This window comes from Balaenoptera ricei, chromosome X, assembly GCF_028023285.1.
Source record: "Balaenoptera ricei isolate mBalRic1 chromosome X, mBalRic1.hap2, whole genome shotgun sequence".
Lineage (NCBI taxonomy): Eukaryota > Metazoa > Chordata > Mammalia > Artiodactyla > Balaenopteridae > Balaenoptera > Balaenoptera ricei.
Window position 1 is genome coordinate 11,980,895 of NC_082660.1, and position 23,652 is coordinate 12,004,546.

The window sequence follows — 23,652 nt, forward strand, 5'->3', positions numbered from 1 at the left end:
TAATCTGTTTTGTCTATTGCAGAACCTAGTGTATGAAAGAAAAACTTCTAAATCATAAAGCAAACCTAACAGTGATGCCAAAATTCCCCAAAAAGATTACACACACACACACACACACACACACACACGCACGCACGCACACACACACGAAAGATAACTGCAGACGAGTCTTACTTAGGAAAATGGACACTAATTCTGTGTGGCAAACAATTCAGTAAGGCATTAAAAATAATAAGTTATGACCAAGTGGGATTTTATTCAAGAATGCAATAATTTGCTATTAGAAAATCTAATACTAAAATACTTCATATTAATTTATCATGTGGTTATCTATACGCTGAAGAATGTAGCCCTTGAAGAAATGTCTCTATTTCTTCCAGGGAAATGGTCTACTTGATTTTTTAAAAAAATTTCTTCTGGGATCACCTTCAGTAAATCGTATTTTTCTACAATATTGCCCATTCCATCCAGGTTTTGAAATATATACGTTTAAGTTGAACAAAGTAGTCTCTTATGAGTCTTAATTTTCTTTCTTTTTAATTAATATAAAACTTCTGAGTACAGCTCTAGTTATGTCTTACAAATTGTAATACATAGCTTTATTACAAGTTTCTAGATACTACGCAAGTTCAGTTTGTATTTCCTCTTTGATTCAAGGATTAAGAGAAATTCCTTTTTCCCCTAGAAAGAAAGGACTTTTTATTTTCTGAGCTTTGTTGTTCTTGTTTTTGTTATTTCTAGTTTTGCCATATTATCATGAGAAAATGTTTGCTGTACTATTTCCAATTTTTGCAATTTATTCAGATCATCTATGTAGTCTAATACTTGGTTGATTTTGGTGAATATTCTGTGGGTGTTTGCAAAGAAGCCATATTCTTTAGGGAGTTCAGAAAATGTCAGTTAGATCTTCCTCATTAATTACAGTATGAGGTCTTCCATTTGTGCTCACTTCAAGTCTCAACTTACTAGACATTTCCTCTGAGACATGTTTTCAAACCAGGTACACCCTAAGCCCAGATAAGCTCTTTGCCTATCTGCTCCTCTAGCACCTGTACTTCCTGCTATTTTAACAATTCTTGCACTGTATTATAATTGCTTATTTACTTGTCAATGGGCATTCAAGGTCCTTAAGAACAGAGAGCATGTGTTTTTCACTGTTGTATTCTCAGGACCTGACAGCTCTTGGCACACAGAAGGGCCTCATAATCATTTGTTGAATGAATGGATGAATATCTCCATAACCTTCCCTTCTTTAGAATTCCTCTTAGAGAAAGAGACTGGAGAGAGGGGGTGAGACACTGGGAAGAAAATATTAAGGATAGACTGGAGGTGTCTGGCAAGTAGGTAGTCTTCCAAACAAGTCCTATGATTCCCATCCAGACATTGGCGGTCTACCATATTGGTACTCAGATGTGGTCAGTAGCCCAAGTGAACCAGGAAAAATGGCAAAGTGCTCAGTGTTTATCACCAGCATTTTCTACATCCCTTATTCTGTACCCTGCCCCAGAAGAAGCCACTAATCTCATATCGCTGCTCTGGTTCCAACATTCAGAAACTTCCTCAGTCCTTTTTTCCCTTCTGCAATAGAAATTCCAGGCAATTAGGCCAGTCTAAGTTGAGTATTGGTTTTATTAAAGTAATTTGCTATGAGAAGTGACTGACTCTATCAACTTAATTTTTCAAGACATATGTTCATCCCCAAATGGGAGCCTGCTAATCTGTATCTTGAGTTAGTGGCTACCTATCTCTTCTGAATACCCCCTCGCCCACCATGCTTAATTATGCTTGCAAAATGCATGGAATCCACATGGTTTAAAGCAGGCAGACATATACAATCTTCCCCTTTTCCTTGCCTTTCCTCATCTGAAAAATGAGGGAATTTGATTAGTTGATCTAGAAAGTTGTCTCTAAATTTCTATGATTAGTATTCTGTCATCTACCCTTTGCAAACTACTCTAAATAGATTCAGTCACCATTGGAGAATTAGCAAGGACAAGCAGGCAAATACTGAACTCAACAGATCCTCAAATTAGGGGAGGGGGTCATACAGTCAGTCTTTGACCATCCACAGCACTGCTGCATGGCAAAAATCATCTTAACAGTGAATTGATAACAGTGTTATCAATTATCAAAGACAAATAAAAGAATTGGGAGGGGTCTAAGAGAACATCTGGTTCAAACCATTTCCAGAGGCATAAATTTCCTGGAAATAGGTATTGTAGGAAGCATTCTAGTTAATCAAATATTCCAATTAATGGTTAGATCTAAGACACTAGGAAATAAAATGTTGAAAGAATTACAATACAATAAAAATATTTCAAGTGTTAAAACTAGAATGAATATGTGACATTACAGTGGAAATAAGGTTAGACCAAGAATCCTGTTCCAGGTCTAGCTTTGTTCTTTTTTTTTTTTTAACATTTTTATTGGAGTATAATTGCTTTACAATGGTGTGTTAGTTTCTGCTTTATAACAAAGTGGATCAGCTATATGTATACATATATCCCCATATCCTCTCCCTCTTGCGTCTCCCTCCCACCCTCCCTATCGCACCCCTCTAGGTGGACACAAAGCACAAAGCTGATCTCCCTGTGCTATGCGGCTGCTTCCTACTAGCTAGCTATTTTACATTTGGTAGTATATATATATATCTATGCCACTCTTTCACTTTGTCCCAGCTTACCCTTCCCCCTCCCCGTGTCCTCATGTCCATTCTCTACGTCTGCGTCTTTATTCCTGTCCTGCCCCTAGGTTCTTCAGAACCAATTTTTTTTTTTTTAGATTCCATATATATGTGTTAGCATACGGTATTTGTTTTTCTCTTTCTGACTTACTTCACTCTGTATGACATTCTCTAGGTCCATCCACCTCACTACAAATAACTCAGTTTTGTTTCTTTTTTTTTTATGGCTGAGTAATCTAGCTTTGTTCTTAACTGGTTTTTTGACATTAGGAAAATCTCTCAAGCTCTCGGAACTCAGTATCTGCACAACTACAGTATGCGGAGACAGAATGAATTATATATTGAAATATTTTTGAAAGATCAATGTACCCTACACAACATACATAATACTAATTGTTCATGATGACAACACGCCTCAGAATGTTAGAGAAAATTGGGCAAAGTTATGCAAATTTATTATTTTCATACTGTTACTCACAAACGAAATGCCTTCAATATTACCACCGTGAGTCATAATATTGGATAAAGCTCAACCAGTTTATAGAAAAGATCAAATTCAATTATGAATTATAAAAACATCAATGATTCTCTAAATAGCATTTGAGAGAATATAGCTTGCATCCTGTTTATCTAAAATTCCACAGGAATAATTTTTCCCAGTTCTCAGAAAATTCAGTTTGGGATTTAAAGGTAAAATCGAGCCATTTCAGGCCAAAGGGTAATTTTAAAACAAGACCAGCAGCAGGAAAATTAGCCCTCAGTGATAGCACTGATTTCAAGATACAGCAGTTGCTCGAAATCTCTTAAGTGCTTCCATCCAGAAAGAAGTCACACGAGACTGACTCCCACATTTAACTTTAATGAAGATCCTAAATTGGATGAAACTATTAATTAATCTAACTAATTTGCAGTACTCAAGGCATTGACTCTAATGGCAGGACGTGAGTCCAAGAGGTCAACTCCACCATGGTGATGAGAGCTGACGTGTTTGAGCATTTGCAAGGTACCGGGCCCAGTTCTAAGCACTACACGCTTGTTATTTCATGTGTATCTCAATCCTTACACCAAATCTATGAGATGGGCTTCATTATTGTCCCCATTTTTCAGCTGAGAAATCTGAGGCACAGAGAGATTAAGTATCTTGCCCAAAGTGTACAGCTAGGAAGAGGCAAGACCTGATTTGGACCCTCAAAGTCGAACACTGGTGCTAATGGATTTTACCACCACGCCAACCCAGGATTGCTAGAGTACACGGCCATCATCTATTTTCTTGTCTTTCTTTACCTCTATAAAGCAGGTTTCTGAAAGGAAGGAACCAAATGTTAATTATCTTTGTGTATCTCTCAGCATCTCACACATGGGGAACAGTTTACAATCATTTGTTGACTACTAAAAATATGCAAATCATTTTGGGACCCTATATCTGTATTGGAAACACAAAATTGAGAGAGAATGTAGGTAATTCCAGAAATAAAAACCCTACAGTGGAATGTTTTGGATTATGAACTATCCAGTTTTATTTTCTATGTTAACCAAAATATAGAGAAAATTTATTAATTCAGACTGCCTTGGATAGTGGTTACCTTGAATTATATGATTAGATCAGGAGTTCATTAAAAAAATGTTCTGTAAAGGGCTAGGTGGTAAATATATTAGGCTTTTTGGGCTGTAAGATCCCTGTTGTAACTACTCAACTCTATCACTTTAAGTAGAGAATAAGAGAGCCACAGACAATATGTAATAGAATGGGCATGGCTTTATTTACAAAAGAAGGTAGCAAGACTGATTTAACCCATGGGCAATAGTTGGCCGACCCCTGGACTCCAGCATAGGTAAATTGATTTTCAATAGCTACTTGATACATGTTTAAGCAGGGATCTTATTTGAATGAGTAGATTAAAAAATATATTATGGTTCTTGTTCTCTTATACTGATTATCCTCACAGATATCTTACTAGTTTTCTTAACTAAACTTTCCTCTTTAAAAAGTCCAAAAATAAATCATCAATTCTTACCAAATTCCAGATTCATGAGGCCCAAAGTAAACAACTTATCTCTCTCTTCTCTCTCCTAAAGACACCACATATGAGTTATCTACCGTTGCCTAACAAATTCCCACCCGCCCCAATTCAGTGGCTTAAACAACAACATTTTAATTTCACAGTTTCTATGGGTCAGGAGTCCAGGCACAACTGAGCTGAGACCTCTGTTTCAGGGTCTCTCAGGAGGCTAAAATCAAGGTGTCAGCTGGGACTGCAGTCTCACATGAAGCCCCAACTAGAAAAGGATCCACTTTCAAGCTCACTCAAGTAGTTGTTGGCAAGATTCAGTTCCTCCTGGGCTGTTGGACTGAGGCCTCAGCCCCTCACTGACTGTTGACCGAATGCCACACTCAGTTCCTTGCCAGGCAGCCCTCTCCACCAAGGCAAGCAGTGAGGAGAGCCAGAGAGAATGCCAGCGAGAAAGAAAGCTCAAGCAAGACAGAACTCCATCTTTTATAACCTCATCATGAAAGTAACCTCCCTTCACTTTTGCCATATTGTATGTTAGAAGCAAGTTGCTAGGTCCAGCCCACAGTCACGTGGAGGGGGTTACCCAAGAATATGAATACCGGGAGGCAAGAATCACCGGGGTCCACTTTAGAAGGCTGCCTACCGCACGCTAGTAAAACAAAGTCTTCATTGGTCTTCGAGTGTAATGCTATTAACATCTAAAAAAAAATTTTTATACAGCAGGTTCTTATTAGTTATCTAATTTATACATATTAGTGTATATATGTCAATCCCAATCTCCCAATTCATCCCACCACTACGCCCCGCTATTAACATTTTTAATTGATGTCCTGTCAACAGGAGTGTATGGCTGTTAGCACAACTGAGGCCATCTTGGGCCCTTACAGTTTCTCGTGTCCTTTCACTGACCCTACCCAGGACTGTACTGTGCAGTAAAGCCCTTCTCTGTCAGGGGCTTTGTAGCTAATAGATATTGTTTAATAATCATTAGGACCAGGTGGCCTCTATGCTCTGTTAGTCCCCAAATAATGATGAAAATCTTTGCTGACTTATTCCCAGCACCCACTAGACTAGTTACCCATTCATGAATTTTGACTTAGGAATGCACGTCCTATTTCCAAACACCTACCCCCATACCCTAGGTTAACTATAAAATTGTCCCAGTGGCCCCTTGGCCGTGTGGAGTGCAGCTGCAAATGCTTCCGGATCGCTGTCTGCCTGATCCCGATCCCACCCTGTGAGTAGGTTACCCTATAATAAACTGATTCATTAATAATATGGAGCTGCCTCCCTCATTTTTCGGTTTCAAGATGCCTTCTCAGTTGGGTGGGCACTTTTCGTTCCCTCCGTTTTCCAACAAGGAGTAATTTGTACCTTCATAATAGCTATATCCTTTTAGGCTCAAAATATAACTGTGATTCAATCTTCCTAACAAACTTCATACCTATCATGGAACAGCTTCTATGATGTTTCTACAAATAAGCTGCTCTCGTTATTTCCCTGACCCCAGGAGGGTTGGTATATGCGGGATGACTCTTGCATAGTATTAGATTGGAAATTAGTTTCTGTTACAGTTACACAATTGTAATTTTGTCAATTTAAAATTAGATGTGCAGAGCAAAAAGGGAAGTAATGGGTGTTAAATGACATGGGTAATATAGATCCCAAATTGATTTGATGCTTACTTCTCCAGATTGGTTTTTGAACTGTGTTGACACTCCATTCTCATTGATGACGAGGAAACCAGCCAGATATAGTGCTTTTGTCAATAGGAAAGGAATTTTCAGGAGGACCTGTGGTTGGTCGCTATCCTGGTTCTAAACGGTGCATGATGTGACAGGCATCACGTTTGTGTCAGCCTTCCCTGATCTAATTTTAGGTTTGGGCCATTTGCTTCAGTAAACTACAGACCCCATGACAAGTATTTGGATGCAGATAGCTCATTTGGGAGGGGTCCTCAGGAAGGACAAGTGAGAGAGTATGGAGTGTAAACAAGAAAAGGAGAAAAGCCAATAAAGTCTATTACTGAGCCAGTTACCATGGACGGCAAGTATGGTTCAATCCTGCTGGGGATCCTCTGAAAAACCATACAGAATTCTTATCAGATTTATCCCACCAAGTAACCGGAAATCCGGCGTCTTTATCCACTAACTCCCATCCCTCTATGGTTGAGAGGCGTCCCCCTGGAGTGTTCTAAGCTTGCTTGTATGCAAGTTGAGAAAGTTATTAAAGTGCCAAAAACAAAACAAAACAAAACAAAAACCAACTCTCAGGCAGAAAAGCAGCAAGGTTCAGGAGCTTGAGGTGAGTTGCTGATGATTTACAGGAGACTTTCTCACTAAATTTGCTGGTGAATTTGCAGTACATCTGCTACACATAGTCTTATGCAGATAAATGTTTTCATCAATACAATTTGTTTCTAAGCAAGGAATTCACCACTTTAGGCAGGTGCTGCCTGGCACACAGAGGTGCTCAATGAATACGCATTACTGGATGACACTGAAGGTTGTTAAGAAGGCACAGCAGAGAGCCAGAAGGCCGCTTCTTGTACTCACGGCCCTGATCACCTTGAGGTTGGGACCCCATCCTGCTACTGACTTAGTTCCCTCCCTCATCACTTTCTCTTTCCCTTGAGTTATAGATTTTCAGAAACCTTAGAGATGATCATCCAACCCTTTTATACTTCCAAGAAGGAACCTGAGGCCCAGAAGGGTGAAATGACGTGGCCACCTTTGCAAAGTCAGCCAGTGGCAAAGCCAAGACCCACATCCCTGGCATCTTCTCACTGCTCTCTCTATCACAGCCCTGCCTCCTTTTCTTAGCTTCTGTAATGCTACAGGATTGATTTCCATCAAGGGACTGGGATTCATCTAAACTCTCTGAAGCAGATATATGCAACTGATGCATTAGAAATTGATGTGCTCAGTAAGCCCAACCCAAATCTTTCCACATTCACAATTTATCTTTTGTTCTTTTCTTAGCAGTCTGTACACTTCCATATTGAAATATAGAAATGTCTCCTGATAGCACGGCCTTTTTAATTTCTTCAAAGAGCTTGTTTATCTATTTGTGTCATTTTATTCAAGAGGCTGTAGGATTTCTTTTCAAGCACGAACAGATTCCTGCAGGCTCATATCTAGTGCAAATAAGTAGCTAATTATTAGTGGGTGGTTTGTGCTTCTGGTTTTTGTGGTGAGGAGAAAAGCATGGAACTGACTTGCATCAAAATGCTACTCAGCTACAGGAAATGGACACAGTGGAGGCCAGCTCTTGGGTAATTTACAGTAACAAAAAGTGAGATCACCAGCCCAGCCAGAGGCTCTTGTACCATGTTAATTCCAGGTCTCTGATTGACCTGGAGCTCTTTTTCTTGTTTTCTTCTCCCCACATGTAACCTTGAACATGATGGGGGCCTGGAATTTTTCCATTTCAGGTTCACTCGGGATGCTATGAGAGACAGTAGGTAGCTGATTCACTTCAGGAGCTTGAGGTTGCCATGCCCCAGGCATGAGTGCCCAGGGTCTCAGGTCAAGAAGGGAAGGTTTCTATCAAGGTGGCTCCCGCAGAGCCCTCCTCACTGACCTGCTGCCTGCACCATGAGCTCACATTAAAGTGCAGAGCTGAAGCTAAACCAGGCTACAGGCCAGGGGGTGGGTGGTAAAGCTTCTTGGCTACCACTGACTGCCATTCAATAGATATTAATATCTCAGTTGTGAAACACTCTTGCCCTCCACCAAAGGAACATCCGTCCTCATCCCCAGGCTGTGGCATCCCAGTGCTCAGAGGATTCAGGTGCATTGCAGGGAAGCTCAGCACCTGGAGAAGCCTCTTTGTGCCCCCGAGTCACACAGGATCCCAGGTGCTCTTGAGGAAATCGCTTCTCTATCACTACAGGTCGGAATGGGCTTCTAAGCCTGCCACCGTTCTGTAGTCCAGAATCGTCCATTGCTCACCTATCTCACCCACCCCAACGAGCATCTCAGAAGTCCGCTTGCATCAGAAGTCTGCCGTCGTGGTTGCTCTGGGATGACGAAGAGCCAGCACATACCCAGCAATGGCCCGCCCGCTCACTCTGCTAAGGCTCAGGGTTTCACAAATGGTCGGGGGTGAGAGATTTGGCCCGTGCTGCCTTCCTGATCTGGCCTCCTCATGCTACTCCAGGGAGCACAGCCAACTTGGAAATCATAAGGCAACGAGCCCAGTCTAGGAGGTGGAGACCGCTCAGCTTCTCCAGATTTCCCCTCCCATCCAGCCCCCTCTCTGGAGAGCAACAGATGGAGGGCAGGAGAAAACCACTGTCATCGCTACAAACCTAGCCGCCACCCCAAGGCCTTTCCGTCAGCCTGAGTCAGAGAACGAGACTGGACAGTTTTTACTAAACTTCCCTCCTCTCCTTCCTTGTTCATAAGAATGAAATTTGAACCTGCGATGAGGTGGGCGGGGGAGTAAATAAAGAAGTGGAAACAGCACCCACGGCTGAGAAAGCAGATGAAGGACAGTGTGGCTCGCTCTCATGTTTCAACATTTCGTTTCATAGTAGCTCCACGGCTGCAGGTGTGACTGTGCTGTCTCGAGCTCGCCCAGCCCGCTGCCTGCACTCTCTCACCTCTTTCACATTAGATGTTGTCATCTGGTGAAACCACAGTCTGTGAGTAATTCTGCCGACTCTCTCCCTGGAGACGTTCTCCCTCAGGGGTCAGGGAGCCAGAAAAGCACGGAGGGTGGAGTCAAGCCAGAGTAGATGTGAATAGCAGCTCACCCACTCTTCTGCCATGTGATCTTGGTAAAGTTAAAGAGTAAACTCAGTTCTCTTATCTATATCACAGAGATAACTCCTAGAGTTCTGTGGTTGAAAGCTTTTCACTGATGATGGTGGTGGGAGTTGGTTGTTTTGTTTTCGTAACAGCACATCACAGCCTCCCTGACATATAGGAGTGCTCGCTACAACGAGCTGCCATTTTATGTGAACTTAGCTTGTGTGAGTTTGAAATAGGGCAAGATAAAAATACTAACAAAGTCTTAATGCATGCACAGAACATGAAATACAACAAATTCTACTTTTTATATATTCCTCTAGGGGAAATTGCCTTGAATTATGCAAGCTTTGAATTATGTAATATCTTCAAGAGCTCATTCCTGGCAAACCAATGTGACTGAGGGTCCACAATCTGCCAAATGAGTGTTAAGATTTACCGGAAGTGTCTTATGCAATCCTTCAATGACCCCATGACACTGGAATCCTTGGATCATTTCCTTCCTTTTCCCATCTTCATATTCTCCCTGATTCTCTCTCTTTCTCTCACTCTCTCTCTCTCTGTCTCACACACACACACACACACACACACACACACACACAATGACTACACAGATATCTATTAAGTGGAGCATCATCTCATTATCCACCAAAAGCCTTTGGTTGCCTTTCCAAAACTGATATCATCCAATTGGCTCTTTTCTTCATCGTGGTTGTTGTTACACTGTTGGGCAATTTGCTCCTGACTCCCAACTCCCTCCTCATTCCTGCCCTTGCCTAAGAAGCAATATACTGCACTTCTTTTGTCGTTGAAGGTGCAGCCACCGGAAGCAGACTATGGAAGGAATCAGTATTCCTGTCCATCAGCTGAGAATATGGTGAGACATGTGGCAGATGCAGCACGGGGAAGAAGCCCCACCAGTGCTGCTCCCTCCCCTTCCTCCAGATGCCACTCCTTCCTCACCTTGGCTCCCTCTCCCAGACACCTACATTTGCAGAAGGCTGAGCCTTGGGGGTGCCTTTCTCTAGGGTGTCCCTATGATGCCTCTAACAGTGGCTGTCACCTAGGATTATTCGTGCATTCTGGGGCTGGCAGTTCTACCCTTCTCTTACCTCTCCACTCACAAAACTCACACGGAGAGTGTGCTCTGGCAAGCAACTTTGAACAGTTTTCTGACCACCATAATGGAGAGAAATTTATTCATCTTAAGAAATAATATCAGCTAACTAGACCTGTGTGCCACCCAACACCCAAATTATTTGGTCCCTGAGGTTGTTCAGGTCCTGTCCTGATGAAAGCTTTGTGATCTAAGGAATGCCGTTGGTAACTAGTTGGTTCCTGCAGGTACCGGGCTTGGAGGCACTGCCACCCAATGGCTCTTTTTACAAACAGCACCCTCACAAGAGTTGTGTTTATTCAGTACTCTACCCAGAACCCAGCAAGAGTGTAAGACATGGAGAGAAAATGGGGTGCGGTGGTTACACTGGGACAGGCCAGGTAGTCAGTGCTGCCACAATCCTTCTCTTCCAAGGAAATCTGACTTTCCTGGAGTTAAACAGCAGATGTGAGCTCTTTAATTAGGCAATAAAAATGGCAACTTGGCAGTGAAATTGTAAAGATAAAATTGTCCAACACCATGAATCTTTGGCATTAGGATTAATTTGACTGCTTATATTTTTTCTGATGATATTTTTACCATGACTGAATGTAGGTAAGAGACAAAACAGAAAGTCAAAGCCAGAATTCTCACTTCCATCTTTGTTGATTACTACCTGTATAAGATTTAGACATGCATTTAATAAACTTATTTTTCTCCCCCATAAAATGAGGATGGAGAGGGTGGTGGTGTACTTCATAGCACTCAATAAAAGACGAATTGATTGGAGCTACCAAAGGCTTCTGGCCCATGTAATGGAAGCACAAGTCAGGCTACTGTGACCAACGGGTATCCATTTCAACAGCTGCATTAATCAGGGTTAATTAAAATTTTTCCTTCTAAATTGGATAAAAAGAAACTGTACTGTACAGAGCAGAAAAGCTTCTATTCTGGTTTAGCAGTGGTTTGTATGCATACTCTGAGAATAATTAAACACTGACTCAAGCAGGTGGGTGTGAGACATCATTCCACTTAAAACAAGAAAAATATCTTAGTATTTGGAGATTGTCCTATAAATTCCATTTTGTCTCTTTTCTATTAAAAAAAATACTTGGTTTATCACAGTTACTTGTGATTTTTCTCTACTGTAGAGAACTTCTCTTCATACGTGTTCACAAGCCATCCTCCTTGACTGGCTGCTAGAGGAATGTCTCAGCTCTCTGGGGTCAGCCTAGGGGCTGGGAATGTGGATATATTTTAGTTGGCACTTTGTCAAATGGGAGTGCCTTGCCCATGAGGGATGGAGAGGGCACCCAAGCTGTAAGGACATTCAGGCAATCCTTATACAATGACGAGCCACTCTTCTATGATGGGGATAAACACTGGGTAGAAAATGGCTGAACCCATGAATGACTGGCTTCATGATGCAGGAAATGGTGTAGTCTTTGAATGTAGACAAAACAAATTATGGGACTAAAGTAAATAAATTCATGGTTTGATTTTCCATTTTGAAACTGATCTCAGTATATAATTAATGAAAAAATTTCCTCAAGAAAAACTGCCAAGGTTTTCAAAAATACCTAGATAGTGTTGAAAAAGAAAAAAAAACACAAATGAAAAATATCTCTAAGAAATGTCAACATGATGCCAAAGTAATTGAGTAATAAGCTAAACTCCACCAACTAACTGATCTGTTCAAATATGAGATAAATGTTTATTTAGTGCCACAAAAACCTAAACAACTTGACTGGCTCTACTGTTTCACCAGATATGTTTGTAAACTACAGGAATTGTAAATTCAACAGAATAACTATTCTTCCTTCCCTTAGTGAAAATAAATCTAGAGTAATGTTAATATCATCAGCTATTGCTTTAAAAGACGTGAGCTAAATTTCTTCCCTTTAGTGATTGTGAAAGGAATTTGAATTTATATGCAGCTTGAATAACCTGTCAGTCAACAGAAACTATGGGGCATTTACTCAATGCACAAAGACTTGTTCTTGGGGGTATAGATACAAAAGACATCCCTGGGTCTTTATCCTCCAAGCATCCTATACTTTAATTGGGCAGATAAAACATGCAAACATGAAGCAAACACTCAACTGTCTGATCCTAACTATCAGTGCATTACAAATCCTAAAGATGGGTAAGACCATTGTGGGCTAGAATAGGCAGAGAAAGCATCACCCTGGAGATGGAGCTTGAGCTACTCCTTGAGGAATTACCTGGAAATACATAGGTAGAGAAAGCAGGAAAAGGGAGGAAGAATTTCTATGCTGGGAGAAGAGTGTAAACCAAGATTTCTCAGCCTTAATACTATTAACATTTGGGGCTGGATAATTCTTTGTCATGGGGGCTGTCCTATGCATTGTTGGGCTTTTAGCAGTATCCCTGGCTTCTACTCACTAGAAGCCTGTGGCAAAACCTCACTCCCCAGGTGGGACAACCAAAACCACCTTCAGACATTGCCAAGTGTCCTCTCACGGCAACATCAGCCCCAGCTGAGGACCACTGAACCAGGCACGGATACCTGGGTTGGGGGCGGGTGCTTTGTCTATCTCAGAGCTTATCAGTCTCAGAATTATTGCCATTTTGGGCTGGATAACTATCCACTGTGGGGACTGTCCTGTGCTTTATAGGACATTTAGCAGCATCCCTGACCTCAACCAACTAGACACCAGTAGCACCTCCCCCTGGTTGTGACAACCAAAAATATCTCCAGACATTGCCAAACGTCTCCTGTGGTGCAAAATCACACCCATCTGAGAATGAGTGGGATTCTCAGTAGGAATGGACTTGGCTTCCTCAGGGTAAGTAGAACTGCTTAAACAAAGCACAAGGTTCATGTTAGGAAAGGGTGGAATAAGACTGAGTAACTAGGGTGGACACATGCTGTGTGAGATCTTGGATACTAGAGCCTATACTAGGCAGCCACAGTAGTTCTTAAGCAGATGTGTTGCAAAATGAATTGGTGTTTAAATTTAACCTGGCAGAAGCAAAAGGATAAAGTGCCACGAGGAGGAACTGGGTACAGGGTGATCAGTTAGGAAGTTGTTATAATAACCAGGTGTAAGTGTTGGTGGCCAGAGTTGCAGTGACATCTTTGGAATGGAGAGAAAAGGGTAAACCTAAGGGTGCTTTGCAGAAGTCAATGTTGAGCTTTTGCAACAGACTGAATAATAGAGGTGAAGGCAAAGAAAGAACTAATGGTGAAACTAGTGTTGCCAGTGGGAAGCAAGATTCAAATGAAGTGAATGGGAAGGAGGGACATTTAATGATTTTGCTTTTGCAAATCCTAACTGCGGGCCTTTTTATATATTTTTTGGCCCTGCTGCACGGCATTGTGGGATCTTAGTTTCCGGACCAGGGATCAGACCCATGCCCCCTGCAGTGGAAGCGCGGGTCCCTAACCACTGGACCACGAGGGAATTTCCCAGGCCTTTTATTTTTTTAATTTATTTTTTAAAATTTATTTTATTTATTTATTTTTGGCTGTGTCGGATCTTAGTTGCGGCATGTGGGATCTTCGTTGTGGCACGGGATCTTTCGTTGTGGCATGTGGGTTTTCTCTTCTCTAGTTGTGGCATGCAGGCTCCAGAGCGCGTGGGCTCTGTAGTTTGCAGCACATGGGCTCTAGTTGAGGCGCACGGGCTCAGTAGTTGTGGCACATGGGCTTAGTTGCCCCGCGGCACATGGGATCTTAGCTCCCTGACCAGGGATGGAACCACCCACATCCCCTGCATTGTAAGGTGGATTCTTTACCACTTGACCACCAGGGAAGTACCCCCACACACACTGGGGCTTTTATAATTAGCACAAGAATGCTGTGAGAGGTCAGGAGGTCAGGGCTGAGTGATGGGTTTGGGAGTATTGGAAACACAAAACCCTGAAATCTCCATGGCTTAAAACAATAAAACTTTATTTCTCACTCACATTCCACTGTGAAGTGGGTGGCCCTGCGTCTTTTTAGGGATCCAGGCTTCTTCCATCTTATGGCACTGCCATCTTAGATGAGTGACACCCAAGGTGGCTGCAGAAAGGTTAAGTCCTAATGACCTCCTGGGAGATTTTAGAGGCCCTGAAGCATTGTATATTACTTCTGCCTACATTCCACTGGGGATCCAGCTGAACTGGAAAATCTAGTTTACTGGTGTCCCAGGAAGAGGAAATGGGATTCACAAGAACTTGGCCAATCTCTGCTATGGGAGACACACACACACACACACACACACACACACACACAGAGAGAGAAAATATAGGAGTGGATGAATTTATTGAGGACCTGAAGATACAGGGAAAATTGAAGAGGAAAGAGTTCAAGGACCACAGATAAGAAATCGAAGAAGATTCAGCAAAGGATTCAGAGATGTTGTTAGAAAGCTTGGAAGAGAACTGACCCTGTGTAGAGTTTAGAGTGTCAGGAGAGAAGGTAAATTTCTATATGGAGGGAGAATGTCTACTTTTGCTAAGACTCTTGCTTTCGAGACAAAGAAATTCAAGCTAATTAGAAAAGGACTTACGTATCTATACCCCACCTCAAAACCATAATTAGCTTATCTTTACCAGCAGTGTGAAACCCAGATGCCTCTGCCGGGCCGCTGTGCTGGCCCAGCCTACCTGTCCGTACCTCACCACGCACCTCCCCGGTACCCAGCACATCCCAGTCGCTGGATGCTTCACCATCCTCAAGCCCACCTATTCTCTCCCATCTTCATGGTTTTGCTTTCACAGCTTCTTCCACCCGTCAGAGTCCTGGCTTTCCTCAAGCCCTAAGTCAAATGCCATGCCATCCAGGAACGAAGCCTTTTCTGATTTTCCCTGTCAACATTGAACTCCCCATCTTCCAGCCACCTTTTGGTTTTTCCTCTACTTTGGCACATGAGACCATCTGCTTTGTATCAGTTTTATGTTCACTTGACTGTCTCCCTCACTAGACCGTGGTTTTCTCAAGCACCAAGCAGGGCCACCAAGATTTACATTCCCAGGACAAACGAGACAACACTGCAGTCTATGTCAGGGGCTGGCAAACATTTTCTGTAAAGGGCCACATAGTATTTTAGGGTTTCCAGACCGTATGGTCTCTGTCACAACTACTCAACTGTGCCATTTTACTGTAAAAGCTGCCGTGGACAATATATAAATGAATGAGTATGGCTGTGTTGCAATAAAACTATTTATAAAACGTGGTGGGGCAGATTCAATTCATAGGTCCTAATTTGCTGCTCCCTGACCTATGTGAATGATGCTTTCTGGAGCACAGTATGAACAGGTTCCCCTGGAGTATCATCTGGGGAGTCCTGGGAAGAATCAATGTGCATCTTAGTTATTCTTGTATCTTCTGCCCCACCTCCCACCCGCATCTACTACAGTGCCTTTCACATAGTAGGCCCTCAGTGTTTATGTTTCTGAATTAAATATACCTGGAAAGATAACACTAAATGAATCATACTAGCATTTTGAGAGCTTCATTAATTTGAAAACTATTTTGCAAGACTGTAGTAAAGTAGTTCAGGAAGGGGTCATGTAAGCCCAGGAATCATAAAAATAATGTGACAGGAAAAAATGTGAGGTAAAAACATCTAAGGATTAGCAGCCAAAGGGAGAGAATCTGACATCAGAGCTGGATAGAAGTAACAAAAAGGCATTTCAATCCTGAGAGACCAGCACTGAAGGAACATCCTATCATATGTAATAGATGTCTCACACCACCACCTAAATCCGTGTGAATAATGCAGTTAATACCAGCACTTCAATGCTGGAAAGATGATCATGATTTGGAGGAAACTCGGAGACCAAAATGATTAAGAGACTGAAAGGATTCGTTTATGAGCAGCTATAAAAGAAGCCAAATACGTGCCTGGCCTGCTGATGGCTAGAAGGAGAGGTGGGGAAAGGTTTACAAATGACTGAGTGCTGTAAACACTAGCAAGGGGAGGAACGATGGTGAGTTCTACTGGACTTAGCTTTTGGTATGGACATCTATCAGGCATTGACAAATTCTTCTCATTATTAGGTCTTAAAACATTCAAAGGCCATCTGAATAATATATAACCGGAATGCTGTGATTGGTAATGTTCTATTATTACAGGAGAATAGGACTGCTCCAGAACAGCAAATATAAGAAAATTATTGCTTATTAAGGAAAGAAACATTCCAGGAATGCTTGGTGAGCTGAGAGAATTTAAATGCACTAATAGTCCACTCTCAGAAATATCAAATATATACAATTGTGGGTAATGTTATATAGTAAAGAATTGTTGAAGTTAAAGTACAAAAATGGAAAGATAGCCAGGTATTTCCTTCATTCCTTCCTTCTGTCATTCAATCATCCATTTATCCATCCATCCCACATATCTAATGTTTACTCACTATTTGCCAGGCCCTGGGCTAGTGATACAAAGAGTAATACTACACAGGACCTTTCTAAAAAAAAAAAAAAAAAGTTTACAGTCTAGTGAGTCTAGTGGTGGGGTCAGGGAAGCTGCTGGACTGAAAAAGAACAGACAGGCTCAATAGAGAGTTATAAGGGAGCAAAGAAAAGTGGCCCCCAACCCAGATGAGACAAAAGTAGGAAGGTTAGGGATGCTTCCCAGAGGAGCTGGTATCCAAGCCAAGTCATGAAGGATTCTGAGTCATCTGTTAATCAGAAAGACTGAGAATAAGCATCCCAGGTGCTATACCACTTTGTCACAACATATGTGGGACTGACAAGTAGTTCAGATTGATGGGGACAAACAGTGTAAGGCAGGTGGTAACCTTAAAAATAATAATTGGAATATATTAGGACTGTGGGTGATTTTTATTTTCCTTGTTGATTTTTCTGTCTCTTCCAAGATTTTTCTATTAACAAAATCACACCCTTATGTAGTCAAATAATTGCAAACATTTATATAGCACTTACTCTGTGCCAAACACTATTCTAAGCACTTTGCATACATTAAGTGATTTTATCCACATAACTCTATGAAATAGCTACTATTATTTTCCTTTATACAGATGAGGAGGGGAAGCAGAGACAGGTTAAACAATTTGGCAAAGTTAGAGTCAAGAACAGAGCAGTGTTTCTTACTTCAGGCATCTCATTCTAGAGTCTCTGCTTTTACATCCTCTATGCTCCTACTAACTTTCTAAGTCAGGAGCATATTTTCTTAGCATTTACTCCCATAATCCCAGTCTAAAAATTGACCTAACAAATAATCAGAGATACAGTTAAATATTTGGGGGGGGGGGAGAATATTCATAGCTCCCAAATTTATAGTAGCATAAAATGAAACTAAAAATCACCCTAAATATTCTATCATACAGAATGATTAATGATGGTATAGACAATTATACAAGCACTGGAAATTATGATTTAGAAGAAAGTTAAATTACATGGGAAATGCTCACTATAAAGGTCAAAGGGAAATGCAAGATACAAAAGGTATAATCCTAGTAGTATGTTTTGTGTGTGTCCAGAAAGGAGATTCACTAGTCAGACTGGGTTCCAATTCCAATCTTAGCTCTGCCACCTTTTAGCTTTCTCACCTTGGGTAATAATTTAACCTCTCTGTACCCCAGTTTCCTCACCAGAAAATGGGGGTAATACAGTTGTCATAATGGTTAGAAAATTAATATATGTAAAATGCATAAATTCTGGATGGCAAACACTCAGTGACAGCTATCAAAAAGTAGGAAACCCTATTTAAAAATTAGAACTAGATAGTACACATTCACATAGGCAGTTGAATAAGAATCATTTGTAGTCTGTGGTCCAACATGTTACAACTTCATCTAATTATTTTCCCCCTCATATTTTAAAAAATAATTGGAAGTTGAGCGAGATGAAGGGAACTTTTCATTGCAAGTAAAAAGTATTTGCTTTCAGAATCTGCTTTATCAAATAAGATGTACAAAGCACTCAACCAATCACTGAAGGGTCATAAAAGTTTCCTTTTTAACCAGATACCTTCCCAAGGCTACAGCCCTGATATTTTACTTTGGTTGAATATCTTGAATTGTGATAGTTTAAAACTATTTAACCTCAACATAATAAAAGCCATATATCACAAACCCACATCTAACATCATACTCAACAGTGAAAAGCTGAAAGCATTTCCTCTAAGATCAGGAACAAGACAAGGATGCCCACTCTTGCCACTTTTATTCAACATGGTATTGGAAGTCCTAGCCACTGCAATCAGAAAATAAGAAATAAAAAGAATCCAAATTGGAAAAGAAGAAGTAAAACTGTCACTGTTTGCAAACGACATGATACTATACATAGAAAATCCTGAAGACGCCACCTGATACTACTAGAGCTCATCAATGAATCTGGTAAAATAGCTGCATAAAAAAATTAATATACAGAAATCTGTTGCATTTCTATACACTAACAACAAAATATCAGAAAGAGTAATTAAGGAAACAATCCCATTTATCATCACATCAAAAAGAATGAAATACCTAGGAATAAACCTACCTAAGGAGGTAAAAGACCCGTACTCCAAAAACTATAAAACACTGATAAAAGAAATTGAAGATGACACAAACAGATGGACAGATATATCACGTTCTTGGATTGGAAGAATTAATATTGTTAAAATGATGATACTATCCAAGGCAATCTACAGATTCAATGAAATCCCTATCAAAATACCAATGGCATTTTTCAAAGAACGAGAATAATTGTAAAATTTGTATGGAAATACAAAAGACCCCGAATAGCCAAAACAATCTGGAGAAAGAAGAACAGAGCTGAAGGAATCATTCTCCCTGACTTCAGACTATACTACAAAGCTATAGTAAACAAAACAGTATGGTACTTGCACAAAAACAGACACACAGATCAATGGAACAGGATAGACAGCCCAGAAATAAACCCACACATTTATGGTCCATTAATCTTTAAGAAAGGAGGCAAGAATATACAGTGGAGAAAAGACAGTCTCTTCGATAAGTGGTGCTGGGAAAACTGGACAGTTATATGTAAAAGAATGAAATTAGAACATTCTCTTACACCATATACAAAAATAAACTCAAAATGGATTAAAGACCTAAATATAAGATCAGAAACCATAAAAATCCTAGAGGAAAACACAGGCAGAACACTGTTTGACATAAATCACATCAATATTTTTTTTGGATCTGTCTCCTAAAGCAAAGGAAATAAAAGCAAAAATAAAAAAGTAGGACCTAATCAAACTTAAAAGTTTTTGCACAGCAAAGGAAATCATGAACAAAATGAAAAGACAACCTATGGAATGGAAGAAAATATTTGCAAATGATATGATCGATAAGGGGTTAATATCTAAAATATATAAACAGCTTATACAACTCAACATCAAAAAAAACAAACAACTCGATTAAAAAAGTGGGCAGAAGACCCGAATAGACATTTCTCCAAAGAGGATATGCAGATGGCCAACAGGCACATGAAAAGATGTTCAACATCGCTAATCATCAGGGAAATGCAAATCAAAACTACAGTAAGATATCAGCTCACACCTGTCAGTATGGCTACCATCAAAAAGAACACAAATAACAAATGTTGGCGAGGATGTGGAGAAAAGGGGTGCAGCCACTAGGGAAAACAGTATGGAGGTTTCTGAAAAAACTAAAAATAGAACTACCATATGACCCAGCAATTCCACTCCTGGGTATATATCTGAAAAAAACAAAAACACTAATTCGAAAAGATACATGCACCCCAGTGTTCATAGCAGCGTTATTTAGAATTGCTAAGATATGGAAGCAACCTAAGTGTCCATTAATAGATGTATGGATAAAGAAGATGTGGTGTGTACACACACACACACACACACACACACACACACAATGGAATGCTACTCAGCATAAAAAAGAATGAAATTTTGCCATTTGCAACTAAGTCGGACAGAGAAAGACAAATACTGTACGGTATCACTTATGTGTGCAATCTAAAGAATACAACAAACTAGTGACTATAACAAAAAAGAAGACTCACAGATATAGAGAACAAACTAGTGGTTACCAGTGGGGCAAGGGAAGAAGGGAGGGGCAATTTAGGGGTAGGGGATTAAGAGGTAAAAACTACTATGTATAAAATAAGCTACAAGGATATATTGTACAACTCAGGGAACACAGCCAACATTTTGAAATAACTACAAATGGAGTACAACCTTTAAAAATTGTGAATCACTATATTATACACCTGTAACTTGTATAATATTGTATACTTCAATAAAAAAAAAAGAAGAAACTTGTTTCTGCATCAGTTAGGATCAAAAGCTGAATGGAAGTTACAAATTGGTTTTTGAAGTACCCAAAGCCATATATAGTTTATTTCTCATCCAAGTTTTGGAATTATCTTAATGAGTTTTTAAATGGTAAGAAAAAATAGAAGGAAATGAGCAGTTTCAAGAGCAGCGCCCACTGTTTTACCTCAAAGTTTTTTCTTTCTTTTTTTTCACGAAGGCAATTCTTGTAGTCACCTTTGGAGCTGGTCTCAGGGATGAGGTTACTTGAGCAGGTGGGCTATACCGAGAGAAATGGAACAAGGGCCTGGGGCAGGGGGGCATGTAACTTTCACTGCTCTGCCCAGAATCTGCAAAGTGGGATGGAAAATGCTTAAGCACTTTCTTAAGGAAAGCCTAGAAGATAATCCTTGATGAAGGGAAGTGAGGTTACTCTACTGCTCACACCATAAGTAACCTGGTTTCCCCACAAGTTTTCACGGTGTCTCTGTCTCTCCCTCTCTCTCAGGTCTCCTACGTAAAAGCGATTGACATCTGGATGGCAGTGTGCCTTCTGTTTGTGTTTGCAGCCTTACTGGAATATGCAGCAGTGAACTTTGTCTCCAGGCAGCACAAGGAGTTTCTGCGGCTCCGGAGAAGGCAGAAGAGGCAGAATAAGGTACAGTTGACCCTGAGTGCAGACAAAGTCAGGTAGAGCTTGAGGTGGTTATCCAGGCAATGTAATTTAGAAAATAGAACAATACATAGTGAGCAAGAAGCTGAAGTTAATTTTTGTCCTGATTCATCCTACTATACTGAATTACTGCTCAGGTTAGTCCTTTAAAATTGGGACAGAATTGTCACATTTAGCAAATAAAATTCATCGAGAGATGAATGGCTAAAACAGATGTGGTGTACACACACACACACACACACACACACACACACACACACACACACACAATGGAATATTACTCAGCCATAAAAAAGAATGGAATAATGCCATTTGGAACAACATGGATGGACCTAGAGATTATCATACTAAGTGAAATAAGTCAGACAGAGAAAGACCAATATCATATGATATCACTTATATGTGGAATCTAAAAAAAATGATTCAAATGAACTTATTTACAAAACAGAAGTAGACTCACACACATAGAAAACAAACTTATGGTTACCAAAGGGGAAAGGGGGAAGAGGGATAAGTCAGGAGTTTGGGATTAACACATACACACTACTATATATAAAATAGATAACCAACAAGGACCTACTGTATAGCACAGGGAACTATACTCAATATCTTGTAATAACCTATAAGGGAAAAGAATGCGAAAAAGAATACACACACACACACACATATACATATATATAACTGAATCGCTTGGCTATACACCTGAAACTAACACAACATTGTAAATTTACTAGACTTCAATTTAAAAAATATATAGGGCACACAGTTAAGCCTGAATTTCAGATAAATAATATTTAGTATAAGTACATCCGAGATGTTGCATGGAACAGACTTATATTAATAAATTATTTGTTGTTTATCTGAAATTCAAATGTAACTGGGAGCCCTGTGTTTTATCTAGCAACTGTAGTTGGAGATATATATTCCATTTGACAAAATTACTTTAACATCCTGTTGCTTTGAACATTGATAATTTGTGTGCGTGTCTTTGCTCACAAAACTGCTTTGATTGACTTTTTTATGAATTGCTCGGCTTTATGTAAATAAGGTCCCTACTCATGTTGATTTCAACCTGATAAATCCAATTAGACTGATCTCATTGTCTCAACTTTAATTTTAATGCAGAAACCCAAAACTTACATTATCTAGAAGTTCGAGGTTGGAAATACATGGCTCGAAATCTCCAGTTCAGTGGTTCCCAAATTTGCCTGCACATTAGAATAGCCTGGAGATCTTTCAAAAATCCCAAACCTTGGCCATACCCCATACCCATTAATCCCAGTCTTGGAATGGGGCACAGGTGTATCTTCTGAAGGTCCCCAGGCAATGCCAGTGTGCAGACACATTTGGGAAGCAGTGCCCTGGTTTATAATTTAATTTCATATAGGACTCCAGAAGCCTTGCACTTGCTTTCAGTTTCAGATTCTGGGAGAGAAATATGCTGTTGGATACGGAGAACTCCAGTGCCTGTAACAATATCACTAGCGAACTGAAGTTAAAATTTTACATACAAGAGATGAGAGAGACTTTTCAAAATCTGTTCCCCCTAAAAAATGATAAATTAAACCCGCTGGGAGCCTAGAAGATAGCGTGGAAGGTAATGTGGGATCACGGGAGGAAACTTTTTTCAAAATGGAAAATAAAAGAACATGTTTGACAACAGGAATACTGTAGCAAAAAGGGAGAAATCAACACTGCAGTGAAAGGACACCACAATTTCAAGGAAAAAAAGAAAACACCTTGAGAAGATGAGAAAGGGTGAAATCCAGAGCCAAGGGTCAGGGTTGGCCTTACATGGAGACAGATATTTCAGCCATTTTAATAATGACTTAAATTAGTATCAGTTCATTGATGAGGATACCAAAGCACGGTTAAATAATTTGCCCATGCTCATGCGCCACGAAGTAGCACGGCAAGACCTGAGGTGTGATGCCGTGTCCAGAGCCCATGTGCTGCACCGCTGTACCGACAAAATGGGAGAATGACAATGGGTGCTGAGCCACTGGTAGTTTGATGATGGTACGATGTAGGAGCTCCTAATTGCTCCTATCATTTCCAAGGATTATGAGGCAGGTTATCGGCTGAAAATGGGATGGAAAGGAGGAATGGAGAAGGTTTAAGGAGGAAAGATATAGTATTAAATAGTAGTATGGGAGAATAAAAAAGCCATTGCTCCAAGGAGAGAGATGGGGTCAGAATGCTGAGGCAGAGGTAGTGGGA

General features: G+C 40.4%; 1 protein-coding gene across 3 annotated transcripts in view; it reads left to right on the forward strand.

Annotated features, from left to right (window-relative positions):
* GLRA2 (glycine receptor alpha 2) overlaps positions 1 to 23,652 on the forward strand; it is a 190,496-nt gene that overhangs the window by 133,947 nt on the left and 32,897 nt on the right. For all 3 annotated transcript variants that reach the window (XM_059910774.1, XM_059910775.1, XM_059910776.1), the window contains exon 8: positions 21,268 to 21,417. In XM_059910774.1, the coding sequence (XP_059766757.1) occupies positions 21,268 to 21,417 (150 nt within the window). The remainder of the gene's footprint in view (positions 1 to 21,267; positions 21,418 to 23,652) is intronic.